The sequence below is a fragment of the Tripterygium wilfordii genome, chromosome 12, assembly GCF_013401445.1.
Source record: "Tripterygium wilfordii isolate XIE 37 chromosome 12, ASM1340144v1, whole genome shotgun sequence".
In the NCBI taxonomy this organism is placed as follows: Eukaryota; Viridiplantae; Streptophyta; class Magnoliopsida; order Celastrales; family Celastraceae; genus Tripterygium; species Tripterygium wilfordii.
The window spans coordinates 4,606,682-4,633,712 of record NC_052243.1 but is presented as its reverse complement, the minus strand read 5'-3'; the positions used below and the strand labels follow the sequence as shown (position 1 = coordinate 4,633,712).

The following is a 27,031-nucleotide window of genomic DNA, read 5'->3' as shown; positions in this document are numbered from 1 at the left end:
TGAAGGTAGCTTGCAATATATCTTTGAAATGATTGCATATATCGCACCCAAGCAAGATGTGCAAGTTGAGAATAGAAAACCTGATAAACCTCCACTTTCATCTAAATTTTCCTCTGGGAGGATAATTTATGGGCAAAAAAATGGCAAAAACGTTCATTTCATCTGTCTGTGCATGCAAAAGCTAGGATTCAAAACTGCATAGCAAGAAAAAAAAAAAAACCTTCCAAAATCCTGGTTATCATCTATCTAAATAGCAACAAGACTCTGAATCACAAAATATTGCTATTAAATAAAACCCCAAATGAAACACAGCAGAAAAGAGATATCCAGGTTATCTCAAACACCATAAGGCAAAAGATCAATCATCATCCTCATCATCATCAGCTCCAGCTGCAGAGTTTAGGGCCTGCAATCGTTCAATCAACTTGGCCTTCCTTTCCTCGTATGTAAGCTTCTTCAAGTTGTACCTGTGACAATTGCGGTGAATCAAGATGTTAATAGTTCCTCGCTTCTGAGATATGCACAAATGCCATGACTGAATTTTCTTTTTATCAACTAAAAGGTTTTAACTAAACTAAAGACCAACTAAAAAAAAAGATCACTAAATAAGAGGGAAAACAGAAGAGTAACAAAGATTAAATAACGGCTTGGGCCTTTTAAGTTTTACCTCTTGTGCTCCTTGGGTGGCTGCTTGTTAGAAGTCTTGACAGTCGGGTCAGCACGAATAGCTGCATGGACCTTTTTGTAGATCTCCTCCATGTTGTCCGCCTCAATTCCTTTCTTGATGTACTCACTGAAGTGAGACTGATACTTCTCGGGCTCATCCTCAATCAAAGTCTAGTGACAGAAATAGAATTAATGTAATGTAGCACAAGGCAAACAACTCAAAAGGGCTACTGTTGATTCTAAGATGAGAAAGTAAACTAGAGGTATAATTTTATAATTGTCCACCCCTACCCTCATGTATGCAGCAACATGACCACCGTAGATATACTTGCGGTGAACCTCAGCATCAAGCTGCTTATCATCCTTTGAAAAACCAGCAAATCTCTTGTCACTATGAGGAATATCCAAGCCACCATCGAGAGCTCCCTGAAACAAGTGGCGAAATTAATGAAATGCATCATCATCCAAGCCATATCCAAAATTATTTTGGGGTTGGCCAAATGCATAAGAGATAAAGAATCGCATAAAACTAAACTCTAGCTCTCTACAACAAGCAAGTTAACAGTTAAGTAAATTATACATTTGAATTTTTTTTTGAAAGATTACCGTAAGAAAGTTATACCTTAAGAGCACCAAAGACACGATTTCCAGTGGTGGTCCTAACGAGTCCAACATCAAGAAGAGCACGGAAAGGCCTCCTTGTCTCAGCTGGTTCAATGAAGAAATCCTCCCCGGTAGCCTGACAATGTCATTGATATCAGCTCAAACAATGTAGCACTTGCTTGCCAATTCTGGAAAGAATAATATACACCAGAAATACCTCGACATTGCCCTCATACTCTTCGTCCATTTCAAGCATTTTCAAGACACGTCGAGCAAGGAGAAGCCCAGTGGCATAAGCTAATTACAGGTAGATAGAGCAAAAGAGCTTAAGACAGCAATAATATGTACACATATAGATTTGCATACACAAAAGGACATCATGAGAGAGAGAGACCTGCTGCATAATTTGTGAGACCCACTTCTAGCCCATAGCGAGGCAGTTCATGAGAATAAGCAGCAGCAAGAACCATATCACCAGCAATACTAGCTGATATTATTTGGGCAGTAATATCCTTGTTTGTCTGATAACAAGGTTAAGGTGCAAAAAATATGTAGTACCATGTATATTAAAGAACTTTCATCAATGCAGATAGGCAATTAACAAAACATATGGATCACTTAATCAACAAACCCACAATAACAAGCATAACACAGACTTGCACGATTAAATCTCTAGCAGTGAACAAAATACTTCCTTGCATTCATTCTAATAAAATTATTAGCCAAAAACATTATGAGTAACTAAGAGGAAGATCAGATTAAGAGCGATACACAAAAATTCACAATGTATACAATGCCGGGCAACTTCACAAGGAACATAATTTGTTTGTTAAATATCAAAAGCTTACTAAAATGAGAATTTATTGCAGATTATTTGTCAAAAAACTCAATCACCCTAATAAATACAATAAATTGTACAACTGTACTGAAGTTTTCTGATCAATGAGAAAAAGGAGAAAACCATAAGAACAGCACCACCACTAAGATGACGAAAGGATACAAATCGAACAACAAAGCGATATTTTGGAGTGTTGTACTTGTTCTTGTCCTGATTAATAAGGCGAATTCTGGCCCGGTAGTCCGTCTTTCCCTCTACAAATATTCGAAAGATACATATAATCAGAAAGACAGCAATTATAGTTATCAAAGAGCACTTCAGGTCACATGTGTAAAAAAAAAAATCAATACCTCTTCTTCTCTTATATTTGACTTGATATCGCTTGAAGTATGCTTTTGACTTCTGAGCCTTTACAAAAACCTAACATGAAAGAATGGAGAGTTTCCTTATATTAACATTCACTAAAAGAAATATGCCTTAACAATATTTTATCCTAAAGATACATACATAATAAGCAAAAGAAATGAAATCAATCTAGTAATGCAAGAGTGCATAAACACAGCATCAAGTATCAACATAACATACAGACAAATCCAGTTCGATATTATTATGCAATAAAAAATGGCACAGAGATCACAAATCAAGACTCATACAAAAAACTCACTAAAAATTATCAGCCTCAACACATAGATCGCAAGGCAATACAGCATAAAAGCATCACCAGCTGCAAATCTATTTGCTTTGGCTTCCAGAATCCTAAAGCTACTGCAAGTAAGTAAATTTTGAGTAACTAATATCCTATAAAGGATGTATGAGCCACCGATAACTCTCCTATATATCATTCAAATTCCTCGCGCAAACCGTCATTTTTTTTCCAGCACCAATATCAAGAATAGCACTTGAGAGTGCTCAACGCACAGAAAACTTCAAAATCGCAGCTCAAAACAAGCCACCTCCTCTAATCCGCAACATTGTGGATTCAGTTGACACGAACAATAAATCAAATTAATCTTTCATCGCATACCTATTTTCTTCTTTTATTAAGATAAACAAACGAAATATCCCTCGAAACGCATTTTCCCGGCAATCCATATGAAACGAAAAAATTAACTGAACGATTGCAGAGTGTGTGTAATTACACAACTCATGGTCGAATAGAAAGGCTTCCAAAGTCTTACCATTGTTGAAGCCCGATCCGAGAGACGCAGAAAGGTAGAGGGGGAGAGACGGCTGCCTACGACTATGTTAGAGAAGAAGCAGAGCTCCCAGATAATAAACCCTAGAGAGTGAACTAATTGAAATCAAAGATCAACGGCTGTGATCTATCCTAAGTTAACCCTAGGGTTTTGTGTTTGTCAACTGAAAGTGTTTTAATTTGACAAATATGCCCATACTAGGTAGGTTTCAAGTGTTTGGGCCTTCACTTTTTTATCGGGCGGAATTGTTGATGGCTTGTTAATGGGTTATCAAACAAGGCCCATATCCGTGGGAGGCCCAAGGTCCAAGTACTCTAGTATTCTGAATTTCTGATCTCCTCGTGCCGCAACTCGCATCTGTGCCTGTTGAACCCCTCTAAACTTTTTTCATACAACTTTGGGCGAATCACAATCTCCGGGGGATTCGAAAATGGCGAGCTCGTTGTTGCGGCTGCGCGGTTTGAATCTGGTTCGCACTAATCGAGTAGCTCTTACGTCTTCAACCAGATGGTTCTCTTCGGACGACGCCTTGGTCGAGATCAAGCCTGGTGAGATCGGTAAGGTCTCCGGCATCCCCGAACCAGAGCTTCGAAGAAGGGTACGTGGTTCGGTTTTGATTTAGCTTATCGGAATATGATTACCTTGCTTTGTAGCGGAAGGTTGAACAACTACTCATGGTTCACCAAAATCGGAGAGAAAATTCCATCGAACTTTGTGAATTTCAATGTCAAAGTGCTAAAAAATTTGTAGTCTTGATTTTGATTTTTACTTTTTCACTGATAATTGGCTTATGAATTAAGCTCAAAAATATATGAGCAGGAGAGTAAACAAAAAAGAAGTACAAATAAATCAAAGCTGGAGTGCTTCTCTTATTGGTTCTTAGCGTTTCAATCTCTATGGGAGTGGGAATTCGAGTTGAGCATTAAGCTCTTTGATCATTGTTTGTTTGCAATTAACGTTTGTAGGTAACAAATGATTCGAAAGAAGCAACAACGGGGAAAAGAGATGAAAAAAATAGAGCTGATAGGAAAAAAAGAATACAGAAAATCAAAAAATAATGCCTCGGCCTCAAGATTGTAGATTAAACAATCTCAAGGTTTTCTGTCTGAAGGCTTCTGGATCATAATTAGTTTAATATTCACTCATTATTGATACATGGATTAGAACTGTATAGATATGAAAGATAGTATTCAAATTTAACATGATAATATAAAAATTTAACATTCAACTCAGTATTAACTCTAGGTGTTGACCTTTTTTTTTTTGTGATGTTATTGCCATGTAGTGCAATGTTAAAACTCAAGAACGTACTGAGGCTTATTTAATGCTGGAGAATTACCACTCCAATATAACATATTGGATGAAGTTTTTTTGCTTTATGTCAGTTCCAATAACCATGGACTTTACTCTTCTACCAGTGAGGAAAAGTTGTATGATATTGTGTGCTTGTAATGATTTTGGAGTGTTTTCCACTTATGTGCCTTATCATTCTGTTGGGCTTCGTTCGTGAATTCTTTACGAAAATGTTGGCTCCAAGTGCCTTTAATTAGATCACACATAAGGGGTAATAAATGATCACTTTGCCTATACATAATGGCTCAGCTTTTGTCCGTCCTTCTCGGTTTTTATTTATTGCAACCATTTTGTTGTTTGATAAAATTGTCCTGATCCTTTGTCATGCCATTTGCAACTGAGGCTCATAGGCTATATATTTAGACAATTCACAGATGAATATTTTTCTGAACCCAAAATACAGTATTCCGAGCTGTTAGGTGTAATAATGTGTTGATTATATGAGTGTTTCAGCCGATTTCTAATGGCTCAGCTGGATATGGTGATATGAGCATAATTGCTAGATTTAAGGTAATCTCAAGATCATGCATGTTCTCAAGTCTCTGGTGATGTATCAACTGGATGTTGCTTTTGTGCACCTCTTAAGGAAAGAAAAATGAGACCTGACTCTTTACTGCACATCTGTCCTCATGCTAGTTTATTCTAAAATTGTTTCCGGATAAGCTTGCCAAAGCTACCCCTCTGGGCAACCACATACATCATTATATTTTTGTGGATCCTTTTGGTCAATCTTGACTCTGAAATGATCTGGCGCGTTTGATTATTTTATTCCCTCTAAATCTGCTCTTAATTGTTTCCTCCAGGCTCCAAGATTTCTTGAATTACATTGTTATGACATTTATGCCAGGTAATAATTTACTCACCTGCTCGAACTGCAACACAGCAAGGCTCTGGAAAAGTCGGGAGATGGAAAATCAATTTTTTGTCAACACAGAAGTATGCTCTGTCCCTGTTCTATTAAGTTTTAAAAATGAAAGTATTTCGGTGATTTTAACTTATGCTTCCATCCATTTCTTTCCTTATACCAGCTGTATATATATATATATATATTTGTGTGTTTCACCTTTCACAAGATGTGTTTTAGTAAAATTTCAACTAAAGGAAGTGAACTGACTGGATTCTAAGTGCCGTTGGCATATCTTGACAGAAGTCTTCTCACTTTGAACGTCTTGTACATGCATTAACCAGTGCAGTTTCTTATCTGTGTTGACCATGAAAATATATTGCAAGTATGCTTATGTATTAATATCCTTCTGTTTGTCTCGCAGCATATGCCTCTGCTCGTTATAAGATTATATCTAGCAGCACATTTGACTTCTATGTTTGTATAAATTGCAAGGTGGGAAAATCCATTGATGGGTTGGACATCCACAGGGGATCCATATGCCAATGTTGGTGAGGCTGCACTCAGCTTTGATAGTCAAGAAGCTGCAATAGAATTTGCAAAGAAACACGGTTGGGAATATTCGGTACGTGCCTCTTTAGGTTGTAATTATACCATGCAACTAAGTTGTTCCTTAATGTGTTTGCGATATATAGTCTTTCACTTAGCATGTGAAGAACTCCTCTGTATTAACTGATGGATTTTAGTCTCCAAAACTCACTGCTTCTGTTGCAAGCGGATAATCCCTTAGCAGCCTATTTCTCATGATCATATTTAAGTATTAGGGTTCATATGATATATTTTCCCCCATTTTTTCTCATTTGGTTAAAATTTATTGTTTGAAAGATGCGGCCGTATAACTTATGTTTAGTTTCCATATTTCTGCTACCTGGAGAACAACTATCCATATATTATGTGGGGGAAGATCTGCATACATTTTTTTTTGTTCCCTAGCCAACCCACTGCGAGAGTCTTGTGGACAAGAGTTGTTTGTCTTTCTACTATCTGGAAATTCTTGATGCCAAAACTTTGATTCTTTTGCAGGTCAAGAAGCGCCATACTCCTCTCTTGAAGGTTTGTACTTTCCTTTGACTAACATATACTAACATATGCTAGAGGGAAAATATACGTTTGTTGTGGAAAAGCTTCATTTCTCTGGAACTTGTCTTAATAGGTTGCTCTACCTGATTTGGTTTTGTTTCAATGTGGTTATAACTGTTGCTTGTACTCTCTTTTATTACCAGGTTAAGGCTTATGCTGACAACTTCAAGTGGAAGGGCCCGGCAAGCAGTCAAGGATGAACGAGTCTGTATCCCTCGAAGATGATCTTCGAGAGAGTGTGTTTAGCTTGTTAGAAAATGTACTTTTGACGCCAACTTGTTGCTCATGCAATAAATTTCTTGTTTCTATTGAAAATTATATTCTCCGAAGTCTTTGTTGTTTGACATTCTGAATATGTTAAACATGTACTAGTGAAAGGCCTGTGTTGCAGGTTTGACCTATAAATAAAAATTATCAAAATACCCTCCCTCCCTCGAGGATAATTGCTTCTTCCTTTCCACTTACATTATGAACCAAGTCTTTCAATACTGTCTACCCTACTAAACTAGCATTGCAGTTGACACATTACATAACTGGATACAATAATATTACGAGTTCTTGTGGAGATTGAGGCGGCATTGACAATGAACTGCCTATAGCATCATCAGCTTTGATGTCTTATGTATACATGGTAGCAGTAGATGAGGTGCATTTTAGTATATTACACTAAACTAAGTATATCTACAGTAGCATATATTCAAACAGGACTAGTACTCTACGGGGGAGGCTTCCCTGATGGGAGTGTGAAACCTCCAAGTGAAAAGGTAGTGTTTAGATTCACAGGATGATCTGATCACATCAGAGAAAGCATTGACTGATCGTTTCTGTTTTTCTTGTCCCCATTCTATTCTCACCCAGCATGAAAACCCATTTGATGAAACAGGTACCCTTGTGTTGGAGAGATGAAGCATCACCTCTCCACAGATTCTTCTGCAAGAATGGCCTCCCAAATGCCCATCACCAGGGCCAGTATCTGTCAAGTCGAGCCACGGACATTCTGGCTGCCCAACCATCTTTCTGTAAGCAGAATTCGCCAGCCTAACTTTGTTGTAGGAGTCTGATATAATAGCAGGTAAAGCCTCAGATTCAACCTCTTCTTCAAGCTCCTCTGGTTTTTTTGGAACTTGCACTGATGAGGTAGTAGTTTTAGGGTCCATATTGATGCACCCAACACTTATGCTTGACCCAACAGGCCTAACTGGCTGAGGTGTGATAACAACTGGTTTCCCTTGCAATTGTTGCAAGAGATCCTTCTCTTCTGGTATCTCAGCCACTGTGTTCAAGTCTATGTCCCTTTTTCTTGTACTTGGCTCCATGCAATTTGATTCAATTGCTGTTACTTGGTTAGCAGTAACAACAGGAGCAGCAGGAGGACATGGAAGAAGAGGAAGCGTCACCAAACTTGATAGTGTAGTAGTAGTAGTAATATTCACTGGACTATCCAAGCTGTTACCAGCCACAACAGGGTTTGGAACAAAAACCTGAAGTGAGAAATTTTTGGCAGGTGAAGCAAGAAAACTAGGAGAGGAAAGGCCAAACATTTGTGTTTTCTGTCTCTTAATGGTAGGTGGTAGTGATACTACAGCCCTGCCTCTCTTTCTGGTTCTAGTAGGCCTGGCTTGTAGTTGTGGCCAGAGATTCCTAAGGTAAGGAGATTCCCTGATCTTCTGAGACATGGATGGACTCTCATTGATTGGAACTTCAGGCTTTGGTACTATGGGTCTGTACTTTGACATAATCTGAGCTGTTTTAGCAGCATCAGAGTAAGGACTCAAGGTCTTGAATTTGATCATGGTGGGATGCTGCTTTCGAGTCTTTGCACTTGCAGAGAGAATCGTGTTCTGAGTTTGTCTTTAAAGAGCAAGTAGAGAGACCAATCAAGTGAATGCAATGGGGAAGCAAAGAAAACAGGGGGATGCTGACACTTGGGATTTGTACGGTGGGTACGTGTTTGAGAGGCTTTCATATGGGTCAGGAGTGGGGCCCGATGCATGCGAATATATTTCACTGCCGACTGCCGAGCCCTTCATATCTGGCAATGAAACTTTAGTCTGTCTGTTGAACCAATCAAAAGCCCGCTCGCATTATAACGCGTGTGGAATGACAGTGCCATGCGTGCATACACCTATCAAATTATCAATCAGGAATTCAGGACTGTCTGGTCGTTTTTCAAAGTATTTAGTTTGTTCGGTTGTCCTGAAATGACAAATCTGACCTTGTATTTATTTGTCTTTGTTTATCGGTTGCTCTTGTCATGTTCTACTACGTGTCAACTGATTAACTTTGATATTGCAGGCAAGGGGATGAGGTAGAATCTGATTGAATGTTAAGAACTCACAAAGCACAATGGGATATTCGTGGCCTGTGACACACGTGTTGTTTGTATTATTGTCATGACCTTTAATTTTCTCCTCCAATTGAAGGTAGAGCTGTCAACTGGGCCGCCCACGAAAGAAGTGGGCCAAGGCTAACCAGCCCGCGAAACTCATATAGCTAAGTGCCTGGCAGGTCCAAATTCTTTTACTGGTTCCGTTCATTTGAGCCGGGAGTTGAGACCCAACTCAATCAAGGTATTCGAATCAAGGAATTAGGGGCTGGGCCAAGCACGGCCGGGCCCGTGAATTTTACACCTTTAATTGAAACTCCCTCTATTGTGATGTGTTTGGTACAACAAACGGTTGCACTCTCAATCAATCAAGAAATATAGATGCAGATGATCATGCGAAATCGTGCATCCCACATGATCCATATGAAATCGATAGTATTACCTATGGTTTTACATTCCTATTATATTAAATAGAAGTTATTGTTCAATATGTATTGCTGCCAATTTGGGTCCATTAGAGCTTACAATCCATAAGCAGCGTGATATGGATTTAATTGCAAGCGCACAAATCGTACAAGTAATAAAGAGATGAGTAAATTATCGTTTCCACTAGGGATGTGTTGGCAATCAAGATCAATGTCAAACTAGTAACAACTATGCAAATTGGGGAAACGGATTCGAGATTGATTTTGTTTTTAAACTAAACTAAAGCAAAAGAACAAAGACAAATCAAACACAAGTATGAAATCAAGGATGGAAAGCACTAAGGTTCTTAACGTCACCTCACCTATCCAATTCAATTCCCTTGGTCCCTTAATCCCTAATTCCTCTCTCTATAATGACAATCGATTTCCCAACCTATTCAATGTTCTATTCCTAGATACATCAAACATATTTTCAACATAAATCCCTGTTATTCCTAACAATCGGATTAATATATCAAAAACCCATTAAGAACTATGGAAATCATTTAGCAATTGCATACGTCACAAACCTATATTCCTATGGTTCATGCACCCTATGTCATCTATGGCTTGAGGCAAACCCTAGATATCTCCTTCCGGTCTCAATCTAGGCAACAAATCAATTGAATGATGGTCAAACATTCAAAAGCATTAATCACACCCATAGACAATCAAGAGAGAGAGAGAAATCAAGAAATAAGGAAACCAAGTTTATTGAATCTTCAAGGTTTGGTTACATTAAGTCCCTAGTAAGAAATCTAGCCACTCATGGAAGCAAAATACATCATTAAACAAAGGAAGTCAACCATAGAAACTAGGATAGAAAATGAGAGAGAAAACCCCCTTGTAGACCCTCTTCTTCTCCAAGCTCCAATGGTGGCTCCAAGCTCTCCAATGGTGGTAGAATGAAAAACCATCCAAGAACTCCCCAAAACCCTATTTTTTGCCCTTTTATACTTCCCAAAACTCTTATGTCGTTTTCAAAACAAGTTGGGGTCGTTTTGGCTTAAAAACAAGTGAATTCGGAACTTTTTCACGAAACTGCGCGTGCTGTGAATAGTACCTCCGATCGATCGGACACTGTTCCGATCGATCGAAAATACAATCTGTCTCCATGAATTCAAGGCTGTTTTGGCAGGTCCGGTCGATCGGGAATGGCTCCGATCGATCAAAAATCGATTCTGGAGTAAAAATCTTCATTTTGCACTCTTTTCCTTCCTTTCTTGCCTTGATACCTACAATATGCAAATATAACTTTCTTAGGCAATATCAACTCTTAATCAACTCAAAATGGGATGAACTTATGTGTAAAGGATGTGCAAATGTATGTATATATTTGACACATCACGGCGTCAGCAGATCAAAACAGCAGATTACTAGCTAATCTTGTACGGTACTCACAACTAGAACATGATTGGTTCATCATATCATAATATGCCATTGCATGCCATCTCTACTTGATTCATTGACCTTTCTCTTGCATAATTTGATTACTCAAAATTGTTTTTCACCCACATAATTTGACTTTCTGCAATTTCACCTGAATGTGATATGTATATCAGAAGTAATAAATTAATTTGTGGGGTATGAATCCTACAATCATTGAAAACCCTAAATTGATGGGTTTTTGTTGTTTTGTGTGTAAGCTAGGTCGTTGGTTTCAAGAGTCTTCCTGCAACTAAATCAATGGTGATGTAACAGATAAAGATACGTAATGAGTTCCTATTACAATTCTCTTCTTTATTTGTTTGTAAGTCCTGAATTTTCTTGTCTAGAAGATAAGCAGTAGAGTTGGTATAAATGATGGGGACTTAACTTTTGTTCCTTTGTAAAGAGAAGAATCTCTAGATGAGACTTTGAATAATGGTGTTGTGTTAGAACAAACACAAAGGAGAATGGCAACTGGCACAAGTTAAGACATAATTTGTATAGGTTTGGGTCCTTTGGGACCACCATGCGAACGGCTGAGGAGAAGCTGACATATTAAGCTAATTATCTACGACGGAGATGATGACAAAGTGTTTTAACAGTTTAACCAGAATTTTTCTTGCAACTTATCCTGTTAATAGCTTTGTGTATGTTGCTGTCAAGAATAAAAATGTCACGTCGGTTTGACATAACCCAATTGAGTGATTTGTCTTATAATCACATCGCTTTTCTTGGCACACCAAGACACTGACGTACACACGCGCTCGCACACACTCAGACTCAGGGCCAACTGGCAAATATGATTGATCCAAATAGTGATAAAAATTGAGAGGGGAGAGGACATAGCAAAGGACAAAACTAGTCAATGATTTGAAGATAATTCTTTTTGTCTACTCTTCTTTTCTTTCTTCTTCTCTACTTATACATATACAAAAATAACAACATATCATGAGCAAATTGTGATTTATCTCCTCTCCTATGCATAGAGAATTTGGGTCTAGACATGGATATGTCAGCTTCTCAGTGGACTAGTGGGTGTGACTCTGGTTGGACACTTTACTTAGACCAATCCTCTTTTTCTAAAAACCAATGCCATACTAGTTTTGGTGATGATGGTGGTGGTGTTGATGAGGCTTATAGAGGAGGGGAAGGAGCAAGAAGGGAGAATGATGAAGAAGATGACTTATCGATGGTCTCCGACGCATCGTCTGGGCCTCGGCATTCTAATGCAGACAATGAGGAGTGCTCTGGTGAATTGGACAAGAGGAACAAAAGGAATAAAAAGAAGAAGAAGGCGAAAAGCAGAGAACATTCTAGAAATCAACATCGGTCATCTCTTCTTGATGACACTGCTAGCTCCTCTGTACTTGGCTCTCCCAAGGTAACTTTTACACAAGAAGTGTGGAAAAACCCATTATTCATTGATTGTGTTTCCATTGGATACAAATAACTAAAATGGTTTCTTGATATTTTTCTACCACAGGATGCAGGTTTCCATGAAAATGAAGCTTCAATGGACCATGTTTTGGACTCCTCACAAGGTTTCTCCGCGACAAATTTCCGGGTACTTTTCTTCCTTCCTTTCCTCCATCTCGATCTATTGCTATTTATACGACTTGTCCAACTTGAGAAGCTAATATTTATAAGATCTTGCAGGGAAAATCTGGATTCAAGAATCAGTTCGGATTGTTTCCTTCATTCAAAGAATCGGGTTAGTCTTAATTTGTGTTTTCGATCTATTGGTAGTTTTTCCCTATATTCCTCACATGTGTATACTTCGCAGGTGGTTTGCGAGGAAGAAAGTCAGAGTGACAGATAGCAGCAGCCAGCTGCTGCTGCTTTGGAGACGTTGTCAATATTTTTGCTGCTATTACTTTTTGTTGGTTCCTGTAAGTGCAGGAGGAAACAATACGAACATTTTTCCTTGTCTAAGATATTAATCTTCTCAGTAACGGAAACTGTCAACTAATTTTTTTAATGTCAAGAGTCTCAAGACTACAATGTAGAAAGTACAAGCCTACCATAGATAGTAAGTACTCAGAAGAATATAACATCCCTGTCTTACGTGGCAAAACATGATTAGGAAGAAAAACTCTTTTTTTTTTTTTTTGTTTTTTATAAACAGGAAGAAAAGCATTTTAACCAACCAACCACAATTCCAATACCAATCAACCAACCACCAAATTTTTTTTAACTGAAGAACCACTCGGACTGTCAAAAAAGCTTGTACCCCGTTGACAACAAGTAAAACAATTAGAAATACACTCTCTCATACATGCTAACAATATTGTCGCTTTGGGTTATCCGATTGTCATGGATATATTAGGTTCGCATGGCTTTGTTTTTCCTAAGCCGGGTCTCCAGAACAGTCCTCACGATGCTTCTAAGTGGACATAAACCTCTGGCAACCAGAACAGCTCTCACCGTGTTGGCAACAGGTAAGACTATTAGAAATCTACACTCTCATACACGTCAACAATATTGTTGGTTTTGGGTTATCCGGTTCTCATGAATATATCGGGTTTGCATAGCTTTATTCTTCATGAGCCCAACTACTATATGATGAAACCCAACTCACTGAGTAAGCCCAGCTACTACAACCAAGCCCCAATGTACTGGGAGTAGAAAAATGTCTTGTTGATGGTAGGGAGGTGGGATTTGCTTTATTAACCACTTGGTTGAAACTTCCCCAACCGAAGTGGTATTTTTCAGTCATAACAAAAACGACAGTTAACACTGGGCCAAAGCCCATTCGGGTGAAAATGAGGCTTCTAACCCTTTTTTCGAAAATGGATCGAAAGTCCACGAGACCAATAAAATCCTTGGAAAATACTCTCAACTAGCTGGTTCGAACTTTCGATCTTAACGACATCCATTCGCTCTAAATCTAGAGACATAACGAATTGAGCTATTGCTCCGTGGTTTACCAACCATAATTCTGATAGCATCTCGCACTCAATACAGGGTGTCTCTAACATCATCTCAAACTCATTATAGGGTGTCGCTGTACTAGCTTGTAAGCAAACCAGTCCTGTAGGACAGAAGAGAAGCACTAGGGGTGTGTTTGGAAATGGTTTAGATTTTTTGTTTTCGAAAACTGATTTTAAGATTAGATTTTGAAAACAATTTTAAAAAATTATGATGAAAACAAAATTCATTTGGTAGAGGATTCTGCACGGAGAAAGATGAAAGAGAAAACAGGAAAGAATTTTACAAAACTTCAAATAACAGTTTTGTTTTTTTATTTTTAAAAACCAAAAACAATTTTCAATTTTACAGAACAGTTTTTAAAAACATCCACCCAAACTAATTTTCAATCCCGTTTGAATTTTCAAAAACAAAAAACAGTTTTGAAAATTGTAACTAAACAGGCCCTAGGTTTTTCCATTTCTGCTACTGCAGCCTAGCTTACAACAAGCTGTACCATTTTCTAGACTCGAAGTGGACAACCCATCTTGGAAAAGGACTTAAACCTCAGGAAGATTACAACACTTCAACTTCTGTCCGGACAGACCACATAACTATCAAGTTCAATATCACCAAATTTAGCTACAACATCAATCATTTTAATAACTTTGGACTGATTTGTCATAGTTTGCAGTTTTCTTACCCGCATCATCCCCACTATGTAAGGCTAATACACACGGTTGTCAGTATAAGCTGTATGTATCAAATGTAAACAACAAATGGCTTGGAGTATCCTCAATCCTCAGATATCACCATTTACTAAAAGTTGTTGTCTCCATCCTAAAATAACTCAACCATGGAAAACCGAACAAGTGGACAGGTAAAATAACTCAACCATGTCATAGATCTTAGTTCACTCACATTAACAATAGTGTTCGCTTTTGGTTTACCGGTTTCAATGAATACATTAGACCCGTACGGCTTTGTTCTTCTGTGAGCCGTCTCACTTAATTAATGGTACTTAGTCCCAAGAAAAAGGTCTTGTTAATGGAGAGGGAGTGAGACTTTCCTTATAAATCACATTGTTAGGACTTACCCAAGCGATGTGGGACAAGTCTTGACACAAAAGGCTCAATGAATTCGTTTGGTTCTCCAAAGCATTTACGTGAAATCATGAACTTGTATTTACATGAAAATCGACTGGTTGATTCATTTCGGCATGGGCAATTCAAAAGCAATCATATCATCGTTGGGTCTTGTGATTTTAGCCTAATCATGACGTTTAGGGCCTCAATTTCGTATTTTTATGTTTTAGCTTGTTTTGAACTTTTAATTTTTATTTTGTTTTGGATAATGCTTGAGATCCCCTAAAAATAACCCAAAAAACTCACATTTAATGTGGAGTGTTAGATGTAAAGTGACCTTACACGTTTGTTTTTAATCAATAATTATTTTAATGCCACATAGATTTAGATTTGGGGGATTTTTAAGGTCTCTAGCATTATACTTTTGTTATTAGACTTTCTTTTTGTTTGGGCCTATTTTATGTTGGGTTTATTTCTTTGTGAAAGTCCTAGGTCCTTAGGGATTGGCTTCCTCTTCTGCTATATTTTGTGGGATTGAAGAAAAAACAAAGAAAAATCCTAAGAGAACGTTCTCTCTTCAGCCCTTCCCAATCCTTTGTATTCAGTAGGATCAATAATTACTATATAAGATTCTGATCCTATACATATGGAAGAACAAATCATTTGAGGATATATTAAGAGGACAACCCCTCTTACAACAAACACAAGAAAAATGTTTTAGGGAAAATTAGCTACTAATTAACTTGATGTTATTGTACTGATCATGAAACTTAACTTTCTCTTCAACGAATACACCACCTAATTCCTAACTAACACATAAATAAGCCACAATCTCTAGTTGTCACACTTTCCAAGCTGCAGGTAGTTGATTTGATTCAATGGTTTTTTTTTCTTCAAATCAATTACTTGTGTTTTTTTTAAAGGGTTTAAACCCAACACTTCAATTACACCTAGCGTCACGTAAGCAACTTAAAAAATTTACAAACTCAAGCAAATGAATTACAAAATCAAAGAACAAACACCGGATTAACACCGAGATGTATCTAAATAATATTGTCTCGGGATAAACTCGGACAGACTAAACGAAAAACAGAAAGCAAAAACAATACACATGGATTGAATCAAGATTATTGGCTTCCCCTTCATCAAGAAAGATCAATCTCCACTAAATCTATGAGACCTATCACTGTACACCAAGTATGTGTCACTGGAACACACTAGAATAACCAATGTGATAAAGAATCCACGACATATGAATGAGAATATCAAGATTTCATCTTCATGGAAAACAATGTGGTGAACAAGTCCTGTATATTCTTTTTTCTTTTTTTTGTATGTCAAAACGATGGGCATGGACGATGTATATAACAATCATTCGTGACAATGAGAAAACGCATTCACTCTAGAATGTTCGGTTGGAGTCATAATTACTATTGTTAGTGCGAGTTTGTCACTACAACCCAACAAAGTGCCCAGTTGAAGAAGATTTGGAGAATATCCTTAACATAGTGACTTCTGATTCATAAACTTCAACCCTTGCTACTCGCATGAGTTAACTCTAGAAAACAGAGGGAACATTTAATTTTTAATTTGTCCATCGAGTCACACAACACAATAATCATAGTTTGTATAACAAAGTATGGTCATGGACCAAAGAAAAATATTAGTCAAATCTCTCTACTTCAGACTTACACTATTTTAATGCTTTGAGAGCATCCACAGTGATGCTTGAAATATCAAGCACTTCAAAATTATTCTCTCTCTCCTCCTTTATCCTACGTGGCACAATTTAATTGGATGATTAAATCTCACAATATACACTATTCATCAACACTTCATACATTCCAACACTCCATACTCACTTTCTCTATTTTCTCTCTCTTCCTTTTTATCATCTCTTTCTTCCTTTTCATATCTCTCTCTTCCTTTTCATCTTCTCTTTCTTCCTTTTTATCATCTCTCTCTTCCTTTTCATCACCTCTTTCTTCCTTTTTATCATCTCTCTTCACTATTCATCAACTATATACATACTCCAACTCTCAAGTATCATTTTTCCACAACTAAATTTTCAAGCGTCATTTTTCACCCATTGTGTGCATGTAGCGCTATACTTATCAAAAAAGTAACATTTCAAGTACTTAAAATACACTCCATTATATCCATTGTGAACATCTAGCACTTAACTTATCAAGAAAGTATCATATCAAGTACTTCAAAATCATCCCATTGTGGATGCTCTGATTAAGCAAACATGTTTGTTTTCTCAGAAATAAGCCAGAGCAGAATGGCTCAATGGGGCAGGGGGCACAGAGAGAGAGAAAAAAAAAACTCCTACCGCCACGTGCCGGTATCAGTACACCCCAAGAGCAAGCATATACATCGAAGTTCACGAGGGATGTACGTGCCTTCAAAAGTAGCCAATCACTGGGAACCGGGAAAATAAAACCCAATCCAAAGATTCAAAGATCAACCAAAACCAGTCAAACGCTGAGCTGGCACTTTATTAATAGTAAAAGCAAAAGCTTTGGGTGGGCCTGCCCCACGAGGCTTCAAGGTTCAGCCACTTATTAATTAAAATTAAAAATAATTGCCCTTTTTAATTTGAATATTGTTTGTATTCAATAATGAAAAAAAAAAAGATTCTCTCGGATATCCAAAATGCCATAAATTTTTTGCTTTCTCCTAGAAAAATACTGTCTGGGCCTCAGGACACCTCAGCAAATAGAAAAAGAAAATATTTAGAAAAAATGTGTTATATTTTAAAAAAGATATAATTAATTTAATCCCGATAAAAGAAAAAAAAAAGGAAAGACAATTAGACAAGCGTACATGGACGTTGTTTTCGGTTGGCTGCCTTGTACTAGCAAGACCTTTATCCAGTAATTATTCGACGTCTTTTTCTCTAGTTTGACTTGTCTGACTCAATTTTTACATAATTACATATCAACCCCACCATTATGAAATAAAAAAGGACAATTACCCGAACAATAAATAATTAGAAAATAAGTACTGACATGCGGCGGGAGCTGTGACTGCACGTGTGGTGGTGCACGGTTGCCCAGAATGGTTGAATGGATTGACCGGCTTTAGCCAGTCTCTCAGGTCCTAATATTGAGTTTCCACAGCTGCCCCTCAAGATAGGTTTTGGTGGATTCCATTCCGTTCTCCTTCTCTACAGTGTCTCTGCAACTGGAGGAGTGGAGGGGCGCATTATTTCCAATTCTTCTTTCATTTTCAAAAGTTAATTCGTGTGGGGTTTTAATTTAATTTTATTATTTAGAAAGAAGTTTTTCTCAGTCACTTTTGTGTCGTTGGCTTTCTTTCCTGATACGGGACTGATGATTTCAATCCCTTTTTTTTTTTTTTCTGTTGAAGCTTGAAGGGGAAGGTTGAATTAGTGAGTGAGATACTTTGGTATTAGAGAAGAAGATTACATTAACCCATCATGACTTTGATGATGAAGATTGATAACTCTTTTGACCAGAAACAAAGAGAGAGATTGATAAAGCAAATAATGGAGAAAAGTTGTCCCCTTTGATTTTCTTTCTCCTGCTATTGAAAGAAAGAAGAAACAAAAACAACTACTCTTCCTTCTCTTACTACTATCTCTTTCAGTCTCCTTTTCTCTCCCGCACGCTTCTTCTTGTCCTCGTGTTTATGATAGGTCTTTGAGATTTGGGTGGTCTTTGTGAGCCAGTTCTCTCTGTATTTCCAAAAAGGATATTCCAAAATGCCGATGTATCAGCCAGATCTCGATGTGGGTGGTGGTGCGCAGGTGCTAGATCTGGAAACTGCAGTCAAGGATGGCATTTTGGGCGGCGGCGGTGGCGGCGCAATTTGTGGTGGGGGTGTTCAGAAACTGGATCTGAAGAAGATGATTGAAGAGCTTGAACCCATTGATGTGCCTTCCTTGTTTATTTGCCCAATCTCATTGGAGCCCATGCTGGACCCAGTCACCCTTTGTACTGGCCAGACGTATGAGAGATCCAACATCCTCAAATGGTTCTCTTTAGGTCACTACACTTGCCCCACAACAATGCAGGAGCTCTGGGATGATTCATTAACGCCAAACAAGACTCTCCAGCAGCTGATGTATAGCTGGTTCTCGCAGAAGTATCTAGCAATGAAGAAGAGGTCGGAGGATGTGCAAGGCAGGGCCATGGAGCTTTTGGAGTCCTTGAAGAAAGTCAAGGGCCAAACCAGAGTTCAAGCTCTTAAAGAGCTTAGACAGGTCGTCACTGCACATACTACAGCGAGGAAGGCTGTTATGGGTAATGGTGGTGTTGCTTTAATTTGTTCTTTGTTGGGTAATTTCACTATGCATTCTGTTGGGTCAGAGGCAATTGGGATTCTTGTGAATTGGGATCTTGATTCTGAATCAAGGTTGAATTTGATGCAACCCCAGAAGATTTCCTTGATGGTTGATATGTTGAATGAGGGATCAATTGAGACAAAAATCAATTGCACTAGATTGATTGGGATGTTAATAAAAAGTGAGCATTCTGAGATACAGAATGTGTCAAGCTTGAGTCTTTTGGTTGGATTAATGAAGTTAGTCAGGAATAAGAAACACCAGAATGGGGTTTCAGCTGGACTAGATTTGTTGAAGACAATTTGTTCACATGAGCCATCAGTTGGGAGCTTGATTGTAAGCATAGGCGTGGTTCCTCAATTGGTGGAGCTATTACCTAATTTGAATAATGAGTGTTTGGAGTTAGCCCTCTATATTCTAGAGGTCCTTTCAACCCTTCCAGAGGGTAGACTGGCATTGAAAGATTGTCCTAAAACAATAACTAATATGATGAAGTTGTTGATGGGAGTCACAGAGAGCTGTACTCAGTCTGCCTTGTCGATATTGTTGGGCGTTTGCAAGCTTGCCCCAGAAGAATGTGCTTCATTAGTGGTTGAGGCTGGTCTGGCTGCTAATCTACTTCTTGTAATACAAAGTGGTTGCAGTCCTGTATTGAAGCAGCAGTCGGTGGAGCTCTTAAAGTTGTGTACCTTAAACTATGCTGGTACTATCTTCATTTCGAAATGTGAGCTTGCGAGAACGATACAATGAAGTGAAATGGAAATATTGTTGATATGATGTGGATATGCGATGCAACCTTAAATTCCTTGGCCCCGGGTGGGAAGAGCATGAGAGGGCTCATCGGGTTGGACAGAATTTGAGATACAGCGAGGACATTGGGTTTCTTAGGTATGTTCATGTGTGGTGTACACCAATCAAGGACCTTTTGTGCATTCAACTGGTTTCATTTGAAGAAGCTGTATGATGCCAAATTGGAAGGGATTATGCAAAGCCATGAGCATATTGCACATGAATCCACCTGCATTCTTCAATTGAAGTTGTGATCCACATGACTCCCGTCTGGTTTTAAATTTTTAATGGTGAGCTGTATTTTGGTGGTGAAAATACAGTGATGGGGCACGGGAAGGAAGTCTTCATGGGATGTGTTAGAAATTGTAATTTGTAGTGAATTCCAGTTGGTTTCCCTGTTCCATTGATACCTTAGCTTTCAGTCTTCTTAGTAATTTTTCCTGAGTTGAGCATCTGCATTGCAGAGTTTGTAGAGCTTCTGAACTTTGAATATACAGACTTGTACAACAACCTTCCATTGTATTTTTATACATTTCTCAGCTAATTCAATATATCAAATTCAAGTTTAGAACTCTTCTCTGTTGCCTAATATTTTATTATGCGTTTCATGATTTTGCTTCCTAGCTATATAAGAAACACTTGCAAGCAGAAACCAGCACCAACATTGTTACACTTCACCATATACTAGTTACATAAACTGCATTGTAAACCAACTGTTTTTCGATTTATCTAACCAAAAGGAATGATCGTCGTCCCAAATACATCCATTAAGAGTAACGCCGCAATCGCAGCTGGAACCTACAATAACCATATAGATATATAATCATCTCCTAGAGTACTGCTATGATTGCTACTGCTGAAGTTCCAACACTAGTTGAAAATCCTGTCAAAAATTAGAGATCAGCGATTTCTTTCATATGTTGTATCTATCAACTACTTTTTTACGATTTGCAACAAATTTAAGAGTCCTTATTACCAACTTCCTTAAATATACTGCTACGGTAATATGCAAAGCAACTTCCTTATTACCAACTTCCTTAAATATACTGCTACCAATATGTTGCAGTAACATTAGTCCGACTCCCCAATCTGAAGCAGTTGAAAATTCTGTTAAGAGATCAGACAATTTTATTAATCAGTAAAATTTTTATTTGAAAAAAAAAATTATTTTAAGACTCATAGTAAGCATATCTCCTCTGAAACAAATCCAGGACTGTAGTTTTCGAGTGCTGCTGCAACGCTTCTGCAACATTGTAAATGAAAGGATGATGGGTTCGTTACGCTAATCTAATCTGCTTCTTGAGAAATATCAGCATTTTTGCAAAGAGATGTGTATATTTTTTTGATAACCGAGGAACCACCCCGCCCAAAAGACAATTTCTTGCCCCTTAGATGCTGCAAAGCATATTCAAACTCTTTTTCTTGACCACGTTTTGCATACACATATAGTATGGTTCTTATCTATAACAATGAATGCCCGATTTTCCATGACTACTTGAACATTTTTAGTTGCATTCACCATCAAAGCACCGAATTAGTTGGACTCACCAGCCGTCTTGGAGACTCCGGAATGAAGAATAAACCGATAATTTGTATAGCAGATGGAATTGCTGATAGGAATAGTATGCTAAAAGGCATTATTTTATGTAATATTCAAACTCGATTTATTTATTTAAATAAAATATATTTAGCATTTAAAATGAGAAAAGACATATTGGCATCAGTGTCTTTTATTCTATATGATATATAAATTGGTGTGTAGAGTCTAAGCTTGCACACGGAAGATCAATTCATAAGTTCCTATCGAATATAAATAAGCGATCACAGTTAAGACGAAATTTGACAAAAAAGACATATTGGTATCAGTGTCTTTTATTCTATATGGTATATGAATTGATGTGTAGAGTCTAAGCTTGCATACGGAAGATCAATTCATAAGTTCCTATCAAATATAAGTAAGCGATCACAGCTAATACGGAATTGGACAAACCGTCGGCTTGGCTGTGGTATAGTATCTCAATATACTTATCTTGGTTACGGAGAGCGGCAAAGCTTGAACTTACTATACTAGTACACTTGGAGTGTATTAATCAAGACTACGTGTGAGTCAATTTTCCCAGTCTGACTACATCGAAAATTGTACACTCACACAGACGTTATAGAATTGTTCATATTCTTAATTTATTAAAGATTATTAGTACATGTGTATTTAACGTACGAGACTTTGATTTACTAAAGGGTGAGGACTTTTTGTACAGGCCAACAAACACCAAGTGAGTTGGGTCACCGCATTAATTGTACGATGAAAAATAATTTGTTAATAAAATTCACGTCCAATTATAGATTGATGATACCCTCTTGAGAATGCTCATAGGATTTGAAATTGTGTCAAAACCTTGTAGGTGGATTTTAATTAATCCGACACATTCAAATAAGTTAAGCGGTAAGATCAAGGAAATATTTAAAGATGTCAATTAAATATTATATGTCAGTGGCATATTTAATTGACGGATATCTGTAACTTAACGTAAGGAATTTTATGAACAAGTATAACGAAAGGCTCAGATTTAATTTGAGATAAAACGGGGAGTGCAATTATAATATTTTAGTGGAATATATTATAATTATATCCATGGGTTTGGGCTGATAATTAAATTCATAAGAAACCCATGTTTTATTTTTCCTAGTTGGTCCCCACTGTAGTCCAGAAGCACAATACTAAAAGATACAACAAAACCAAAACGGACCGGAATTAGGAGAGGGAGAGGCTTAGGGGCCGGCCCACCTAGGGAGAAAATCCTAGGTGTGGCCGAACCCTATAAATACACACATAGTGTGTGTTTTGTTAACACAAATTTTGAGATACCATTTGGCCTCTCTGCTCTCTAATCGTTTCCACTAGTTTTGGTTTGTGTTCTTCAGGTTCTTAGAGAAAATAGACCACCCTCTCAATCCAAGTTTGGGAATTAGTGCATACGGTGGAAGATTCGCAGGTTTGAGTTTAGTATCAAACTCGCTGACTCCATCCTTCGTTCCTAATTATTAGAGATCAAATTAGAGAGATCTCAAGGTATATAATCTTCTTGCAATTAATTGATATATGGTTTGTGCTATGGTGATTAGTATTTGATAAGAAATTTTTGAAGCTTATCTAGCTATCGTTTATATCTATGAGGTCCTTATACGCTTCCGTAAGTTACATGGTTCCAACAATTGCAACTGCAGGATCATAATTATCATTCAATCACTTTGGGACTGTATAATGTAACACACAAAAGTAAAGAGCATATAAGTTTACCAATCAATGCTAAACTGCGCCAGGAAAAGTCGTTTCGATGAAGTATAGTAATGCAAATCATAAATTTGCCATCAACAGTAACATTTGGAAGAGAAACAAAAATGAATAATCCATGCTAAGCTGATTTTTTTGTTCTGATACCAATGAATGTCTCACAATACCAGATTGGAAGATAAAAATGCTCCCCGAAGATCTTTCGGTGCTATTTCCGCAACATCTCCAGTGGACAATTAGTATTTGATCTGAAGTCGTGTGGGCCAATATATCCAAGGGAATCGGTGTATTCACGGAAACCGAACAACCCAATGCGGACTATATTATTGACGTGGACTGGAAATTCTAATATTAACTGCAGCCAGAGAGAATCCCAAGTCTTCCATGATCCCAGACTCAGCAGGAGATGAATAAGACTTCTACAATGTAATTAATACAGAGAATTGGCATTTAAGTTCTCCAATTGGCAATGCTTGCAGGGTTTATCACACAACATACCAAATAGTTTTGAGCAGCATAAGCGTATTCTTACAGGAAATCCATTGCATAAAGAGACGAAGACAGCCACAAAGGTCCTAAGAACAACAGTAGCAGTCACAGAGGAATTGCCAGGCTTAGGTGTATGACTGCAGCCACCAGCATTGCAATCTGTCTACACCAGCTGAAACTTCTCTAGTATTCCTTTCTCTAATGCTTTCTAGCTCGCCCATAAGTATTCAAATTACAGAGATTTTACCGTCTATAACCCCGCAAAATAATGCTTCAGATGAACAGAGCAAAATAATGCTTCAGATGAACATTTCTTAGTCTGTTGCTTGTCCCCGACCGTGCCTACTGCGGGGTTGCATGGGTGTTATTTACTCCCATTGAAGTTGTTCTCAATATTCAACAACCAAAATTCATTTACCAGAAAAATTGTCTATGAAGTTAATGACGTCATATATATACACGAAGCAACAACAGAAAAAATAAATAATACTAAAACAGTCGCACATTTTAAATGGCACAACAAAATAATAGGAAAAAAAAGAGAGCTGGATTGATCGGAGCCCCCGCATCTTTGGAGATTCCCGAAAACGAACCCTAGATTCCTTGATTTTCAAATCCAAAATGATATATGTCCATGATTTTGATGTTCATAAATGTCCATAATCTAGGTGATATGAGGAGAAGTGTGAGGGACCATGTTGTATTAAATTGTCCCTCACACTTCTTCTTATGCCACTTTGATTATGGACACTTATGGACATCAAAATTATGGACATCTAATGCTTCCGTTTTCGAATTTCTCATCTGTCCTCATCCTTGCTTGTCACTTATTCTTGTAAGTGTTATCCAATTTCACTAGGATTGTCTAAAAAACCAGAGAAAACCAAATCGACCGTTTTGGTCAGTTTAACTATTTTTCTTCTTCGAAAACCAATTGATTGATTTTTTTAAATAAAAACCGAAATAATTGGTCGGTTTTGAATATTTTTATAAAACCGATCGATTAAAACCGACCAACCGTCATAATAAATATTATAATATATATACTATATAGTATATAATGATAAGTCATTAATTTTTAATTTGTATATATTTATATACAATATATATGATATAATGATTAATCATTAGTATTTAATTTACTACTTATGACTTAATAGAAATGAACTTTGAGATTTATATTAATATATTTAGATAATAAGTATATATTAATATTGTATATGCATATATATATAATTAGATATATAACTCTGCAATTTAGACAACTAATTATTTCATATTAATATGGGAATGGGATATTGAATAGAATACTGCGATCTCAATAGTTTGATTGAGGTATTGATTGCGGATTTTTTATGGATCTATTTATTCTAAATTTCTTTCTAAATTGAGGTATTAATCGAAAAACAGACCAAACCGACCAAAGTGGCATGGTCGGTTATAACCTCACTGTTACGAAAATCGATCCATCACTGGTTTTCACTAATGAAAAAACCGAACTTTCGACCCAGAGGTGAATATACCAAATAACCAATCATACTGATCGATTGACAGCTCTAGATTTCACAATTCAAGCCCTAGGGTTTCAATTTCTTGCAACTCTTGGGCTGATTCTGTCTCTGTTGTTATATGGATCTAGGATTGGTGAACAAGGCTTTGAATTTCTCCCGCAGAAAAAAGAAATGGCTTGTTCTGTTAGCAGTCTTTGGTTTATCAGGTTATGGTGCCTACAGGGTTTTTAATTTGCCCTCTGTGGCCGAGAAGAGGAGAAGATTGACGAAGCTCGTAGGGGCCCTTATTGCGGTTGGGGAAATGGTGTCTGATTCGTCGGAGATAATTAGTGTTGTATCTAGAGATTTGAAGCAGTTTTTGCAGTCTGATACGGACGAAATTCCTAATAGCTTGAAGCAGATTTCTAAGATTGCAGGGTCGAAGGAGTTCTCTGAGTCGTTGGCTAGGGTTTCTGAGGCTATAACACTTGGGATTTTGCGGGGGTGCAGGTCTCATGCTGAGAGTGATAATGAATTGGATGGGCGTGGGGTGAACACAAGTTTTACTGATAGGATGATGGAGAAGATGCTGTCTAATTCTGGGACTGGGTTTGCTTCTGTTGTTGTGGGTAGTTTTGCAAGGAATTTGGTCATGGGTTTCTACGCAAATGGGGGATCTCCAAATAACCAGGGGAATGTTTTGCAATGTAGGTCAAACCCAGAGGATGTGCCTCGATGGGTAAATGTGGTTTGCGATTATAGGTGTAAAGAGCTCATCGGTGATTGTATACAGAGGTTTGTGGGTACAGCAGTTGCAGTTTTTCTTGACAAGACAATGCATATCAAAACTTACGACGAGCTTTTTGCTGGGATGACCAATCCTAAGCATCAAACCGATGTGAGGGACATGCTTGTTTATATTTGCAATGGTGCTGTGGAGACCATCGTTAAAACATCTCATCAAGTCTTGACAGGTTCAAATTCGAATGCAAACTCAAGCTCTACTTGTTCCACTGTTGAGCATAGTGAAAATGCTACTGCAACCAAAGATAATTGTTTCAAGCAAGAAGCATACTCAAACCAAGTGAAAGAGGACAGTTCATTTGGTAATATTCAGAGCAGTGGTTGGGTGGGAATGTCGTCCACACTGGCTTTGTCAAGGAATAGGAAGTTTGTGTCTGATGTGACTGGGAGGGTGGCATTCGAAACATTAACATCTCTTGTGGAATTTTTACTATGGAAGCTATCAGATGGTTTGAAAAGAAGTGTACATGTAGCTCACAAGGATGCTGTGGAGAGCGGAATGCAAATTGTTAGATATGTCGGTGCTAAGTCATCTGTTATTGTTACTATATGTCTTGCTTTGTATTTACATGTTATGGGTGGTACTAGGGTTATGATGCCTGCATAAGTTCGTGGGTTTCTCTGTCTTTTATAAGGCACTACTTGTTTTTTATGAATGGAAAATTTTATTAAAGCACCAAGGGGGTGCAACCCAGAAAGAATAAGGAACTTCTTGTTATTTTAATATCACAGTTTATCGATATTGCTACTTTTGAGGAAGACTTTACATGCTATTCACTTCAGACATTAATTGAAATGCAATAATCCTGTCTGTTAGCTTTAGCATGGTGAAATTTGCTGCTTCCTGTCCCCTACTGAGTGAGTAGCTTCAAGGTTTTTTTCTCTGGTAAGCGGATTAGATGTACATTTTGAAAATTTGTCATTCATTTGTACTTGAACACATGAACTTTGTACGTGTTGTAGCTTATATGTTGTCATCTGCCTCATCGGCTTGTTGGCTGACCA

General features: G+C 37.6%; 6 protein-coding genes across 6 annotated transcripts; 4 read left to right on the top strand and 2 right to left on the bottom strand.

Annotated features, from left to right (window-relative positions):
* Window positions 1-131: 131 nt before the first annotated feature.
* Window positions 132-3,430, bottom strand: LOC120011474 (60S ribosomal protein L5-like). Its single transcript, XM_038862598.1, has 9 exons — window positions 3,286-3,430; window positions 2,458-2,527; window positions 2,270-2,361; window positions 1,664-1,790; window positions 1,487-1,566; window positions 1,289-1,405; window positions 958-1,092; window positions 668-837; window positions 132-467 (listed from the first exon to the last, which is right to left on the bottom strand). The coding sequence occupies exons 1-9, from the start codon at window positions 3,286-3,288 to the stop codon at window positions 359-361; spliced, it is 903 nt and encodes a 300-aa protein (XP_038718526.1). The 5' UTR covers window positions 3,289-3,430; the 3' UTR covers window positions 132-358.
* Window positions 3,431-3,644: 214 nt separating this feature from the next.
* On the top strand, window positions 3,645-7,083 carry LOC120010197 (NADH dehydrogenase [ubiquinone] iron-sulfur protein 4, mitochondrial-like). Its single transcript, XM_038860916.1, has 5 exons — window positions 3,645-3,901; window positions 5,504-5,592; window positions 5,996-6,125; window positions 6,584-6,613; window positions 6,784-7,083. Exons 1-5 carry the CDS (start codon window positions 3,734-3,736, stop codon window positions 6,838-6,840), a joined length of 474 nt encoding a protein of 157 aa, XP_038716844.1. The 5' UTR covers window positions 3,645-3,733; the 3' UTR covers window positions 6,841-7,083.
* Window positions 7,084-7,215: 132 nt separating this feature from the next.
* LOC120010196 lies at window positions 7,216-8,850 on the bottom strand. Its single transcript, XM_038860915.1, has one exon. It carries the CDS (start codon window positions 8,431-8,433, stop codon window positions 7,348-7,350), a length of 1,086 nt encoding a protein of 361 aa, XP_038716843.1. The 5' UTR covers window positions 8,434-8,850; the 3' UTR covers window positions 7,216-7,347.
* Window positions 8,851-11,832: 2,982 nt separating this feature from the next.
* LOC120010112 lies at window positions 11,833-12,909 on the top strand. The gene is made up of 4 exons (XM_038860816.1): window positions 11,833-12,239; window positions 12,342-12,422; window positions 12,515-12,569; window positions 12,642-12,909. Exons 1-4 carry the CDS (start codon window positions 11,862-11,864, stop codon window positions 12,668-12,670), a joined length of 543 nt encoding a protein of 180 aa, XP_038716744.1. The 5' UTR covers window positions 11,833-11,861; the 3' UTR covers window positions 12,671-12,909.
* A 5,132-nt stretch (window positions 12,910-18,041) lies between these two features.
* On the top strand, window positions 18,042-20,519 carry LOC120010134 (U-box domain-containing protein 30-like). The gene has a single exon (XM_038860839.1). The coding sequence runs from the start codon at window positions 18,581-18,583 to the stop codon at window positions 19,910-19,912; it is 1,332 nt and encodes a 443-aa protein (XP_038716767.1). The 5' UTR covers window positions 18,042-18,580; the 3' UTR covers window positions 19,913-20,519.
* A 4,713-nt stretch (window positions 20,520-25,232) lies between these two features.
* LOC120010285 (protein PHLOEM PROTEIN 2-LIKE A10-like) lies at window positions 25,233-26,700 on the top strand. Its single transcript, XM_038861042.1, has one exon. The coding sequence runs from the start codon at window positions 25,362-25,364 to the stop codon at window positions 26,631-26,633; it is 1,272 nt and encodes a 423-aa protein (XP_038716970.1). The 5' UTR covers window positions 25,233-25,361; the 3' UTR covers window positions 26,634-26,700.
* The last annotated feature ends 331 nt before the right edge of the window (window positions 26,701-27,031 follow it).

What these genes read in the sequence shown, in the direction of transcription:
- LOC120011474 (XM_038862598.1), bottom strand. An exon ending in ATCGCTTTGTTGTTCGATTT is followed by an intron (nt 1,791 to 2,269) that starts GTATCCTTTCGT and finishes CCTTGTTATCAG; the next exon opens with ACAAACAAGGATATTACTGC. An exon ending in GTGTCTTTGGTGCTCTTAAG is followed by an intron (nt 1,093 to 1,288) that starts GTATAACTTTCT and finishes CACTTGTTTCAG; the next exon opens with GGAGCTCTCGATGGTGGCTT.
- LOC120010197 (XM_038860916.1), top strand. Translation starts at nt 3,734, where the DNA reads ATGGCGAGCTCGTTGTTGCGGCTGCGCGGTTTGAATCTGGTTCGCACT. An exon ending in AACCAGAGCTTCGAAGAAGG is followed by an intron (nt 3,902 to 5,503) that starts GTACGTGGTTCG and finishes CATTTATGCCAG; the next exon opens with GTAATAATTTACTCACCTGC. An exon ending in AACACGGTTGGGAATATTCG is followed by an intron (nt 6,126 to 6,583) that starts GTACGTGCCTCT and finishes ATTCTTTTGCAG; the next exon opens with GTCAAGAAGCGCCATACTCC.
- LOC120010196 (XM_038860915.1), bottom strand. Translation starts at nt 8,433, where the DNA reads ATGATCAAATTCAAGACCTTGAGTCCTTACTCTGATGCTGCTAAAACA.
- LOC120010112 (XM_038860816.1), top strand. Translation starts at nt 11,862, where the DNA reads ATGGATATGTCAGCTTCTCAGTGGACTAGTGGGTGTGACTCTGGTTGG. An exon ending in CTGTACTTGGCTCTCCCAAG is followed by an intron (nt 12,240 to 12,341) that starts GTAACTTTTACA and finishes TTTCTACCACAG; the next exon opens with GATGCAGGTTTCCATGAAAA. An exon ending in TCCTTCATTCAAAGAATCGG is followed by an intron (nt 12,570 to 12,641) that starts GTTAGTCTTAAT and finishes TATACTTCGCAG; the next exon opens with GTGGTTTGCGAGGAAGAAAG.
- LOC120010134 (XM_038860839.1), top strand. Translation starts at nt 18,581, where the DNA reads ATGCCGATGTATCAGCCAGATCTCGATGTGGGTGGTGGTGCGCAGGTG.
- LOC120010285 (XM_038861042.1), top strand. Translation starts at nt 25,362, where the DNA reads ATGGATCTAGGATTGGTGAACAAGGCTTTGAATTTCTCCCGCAGAAAA.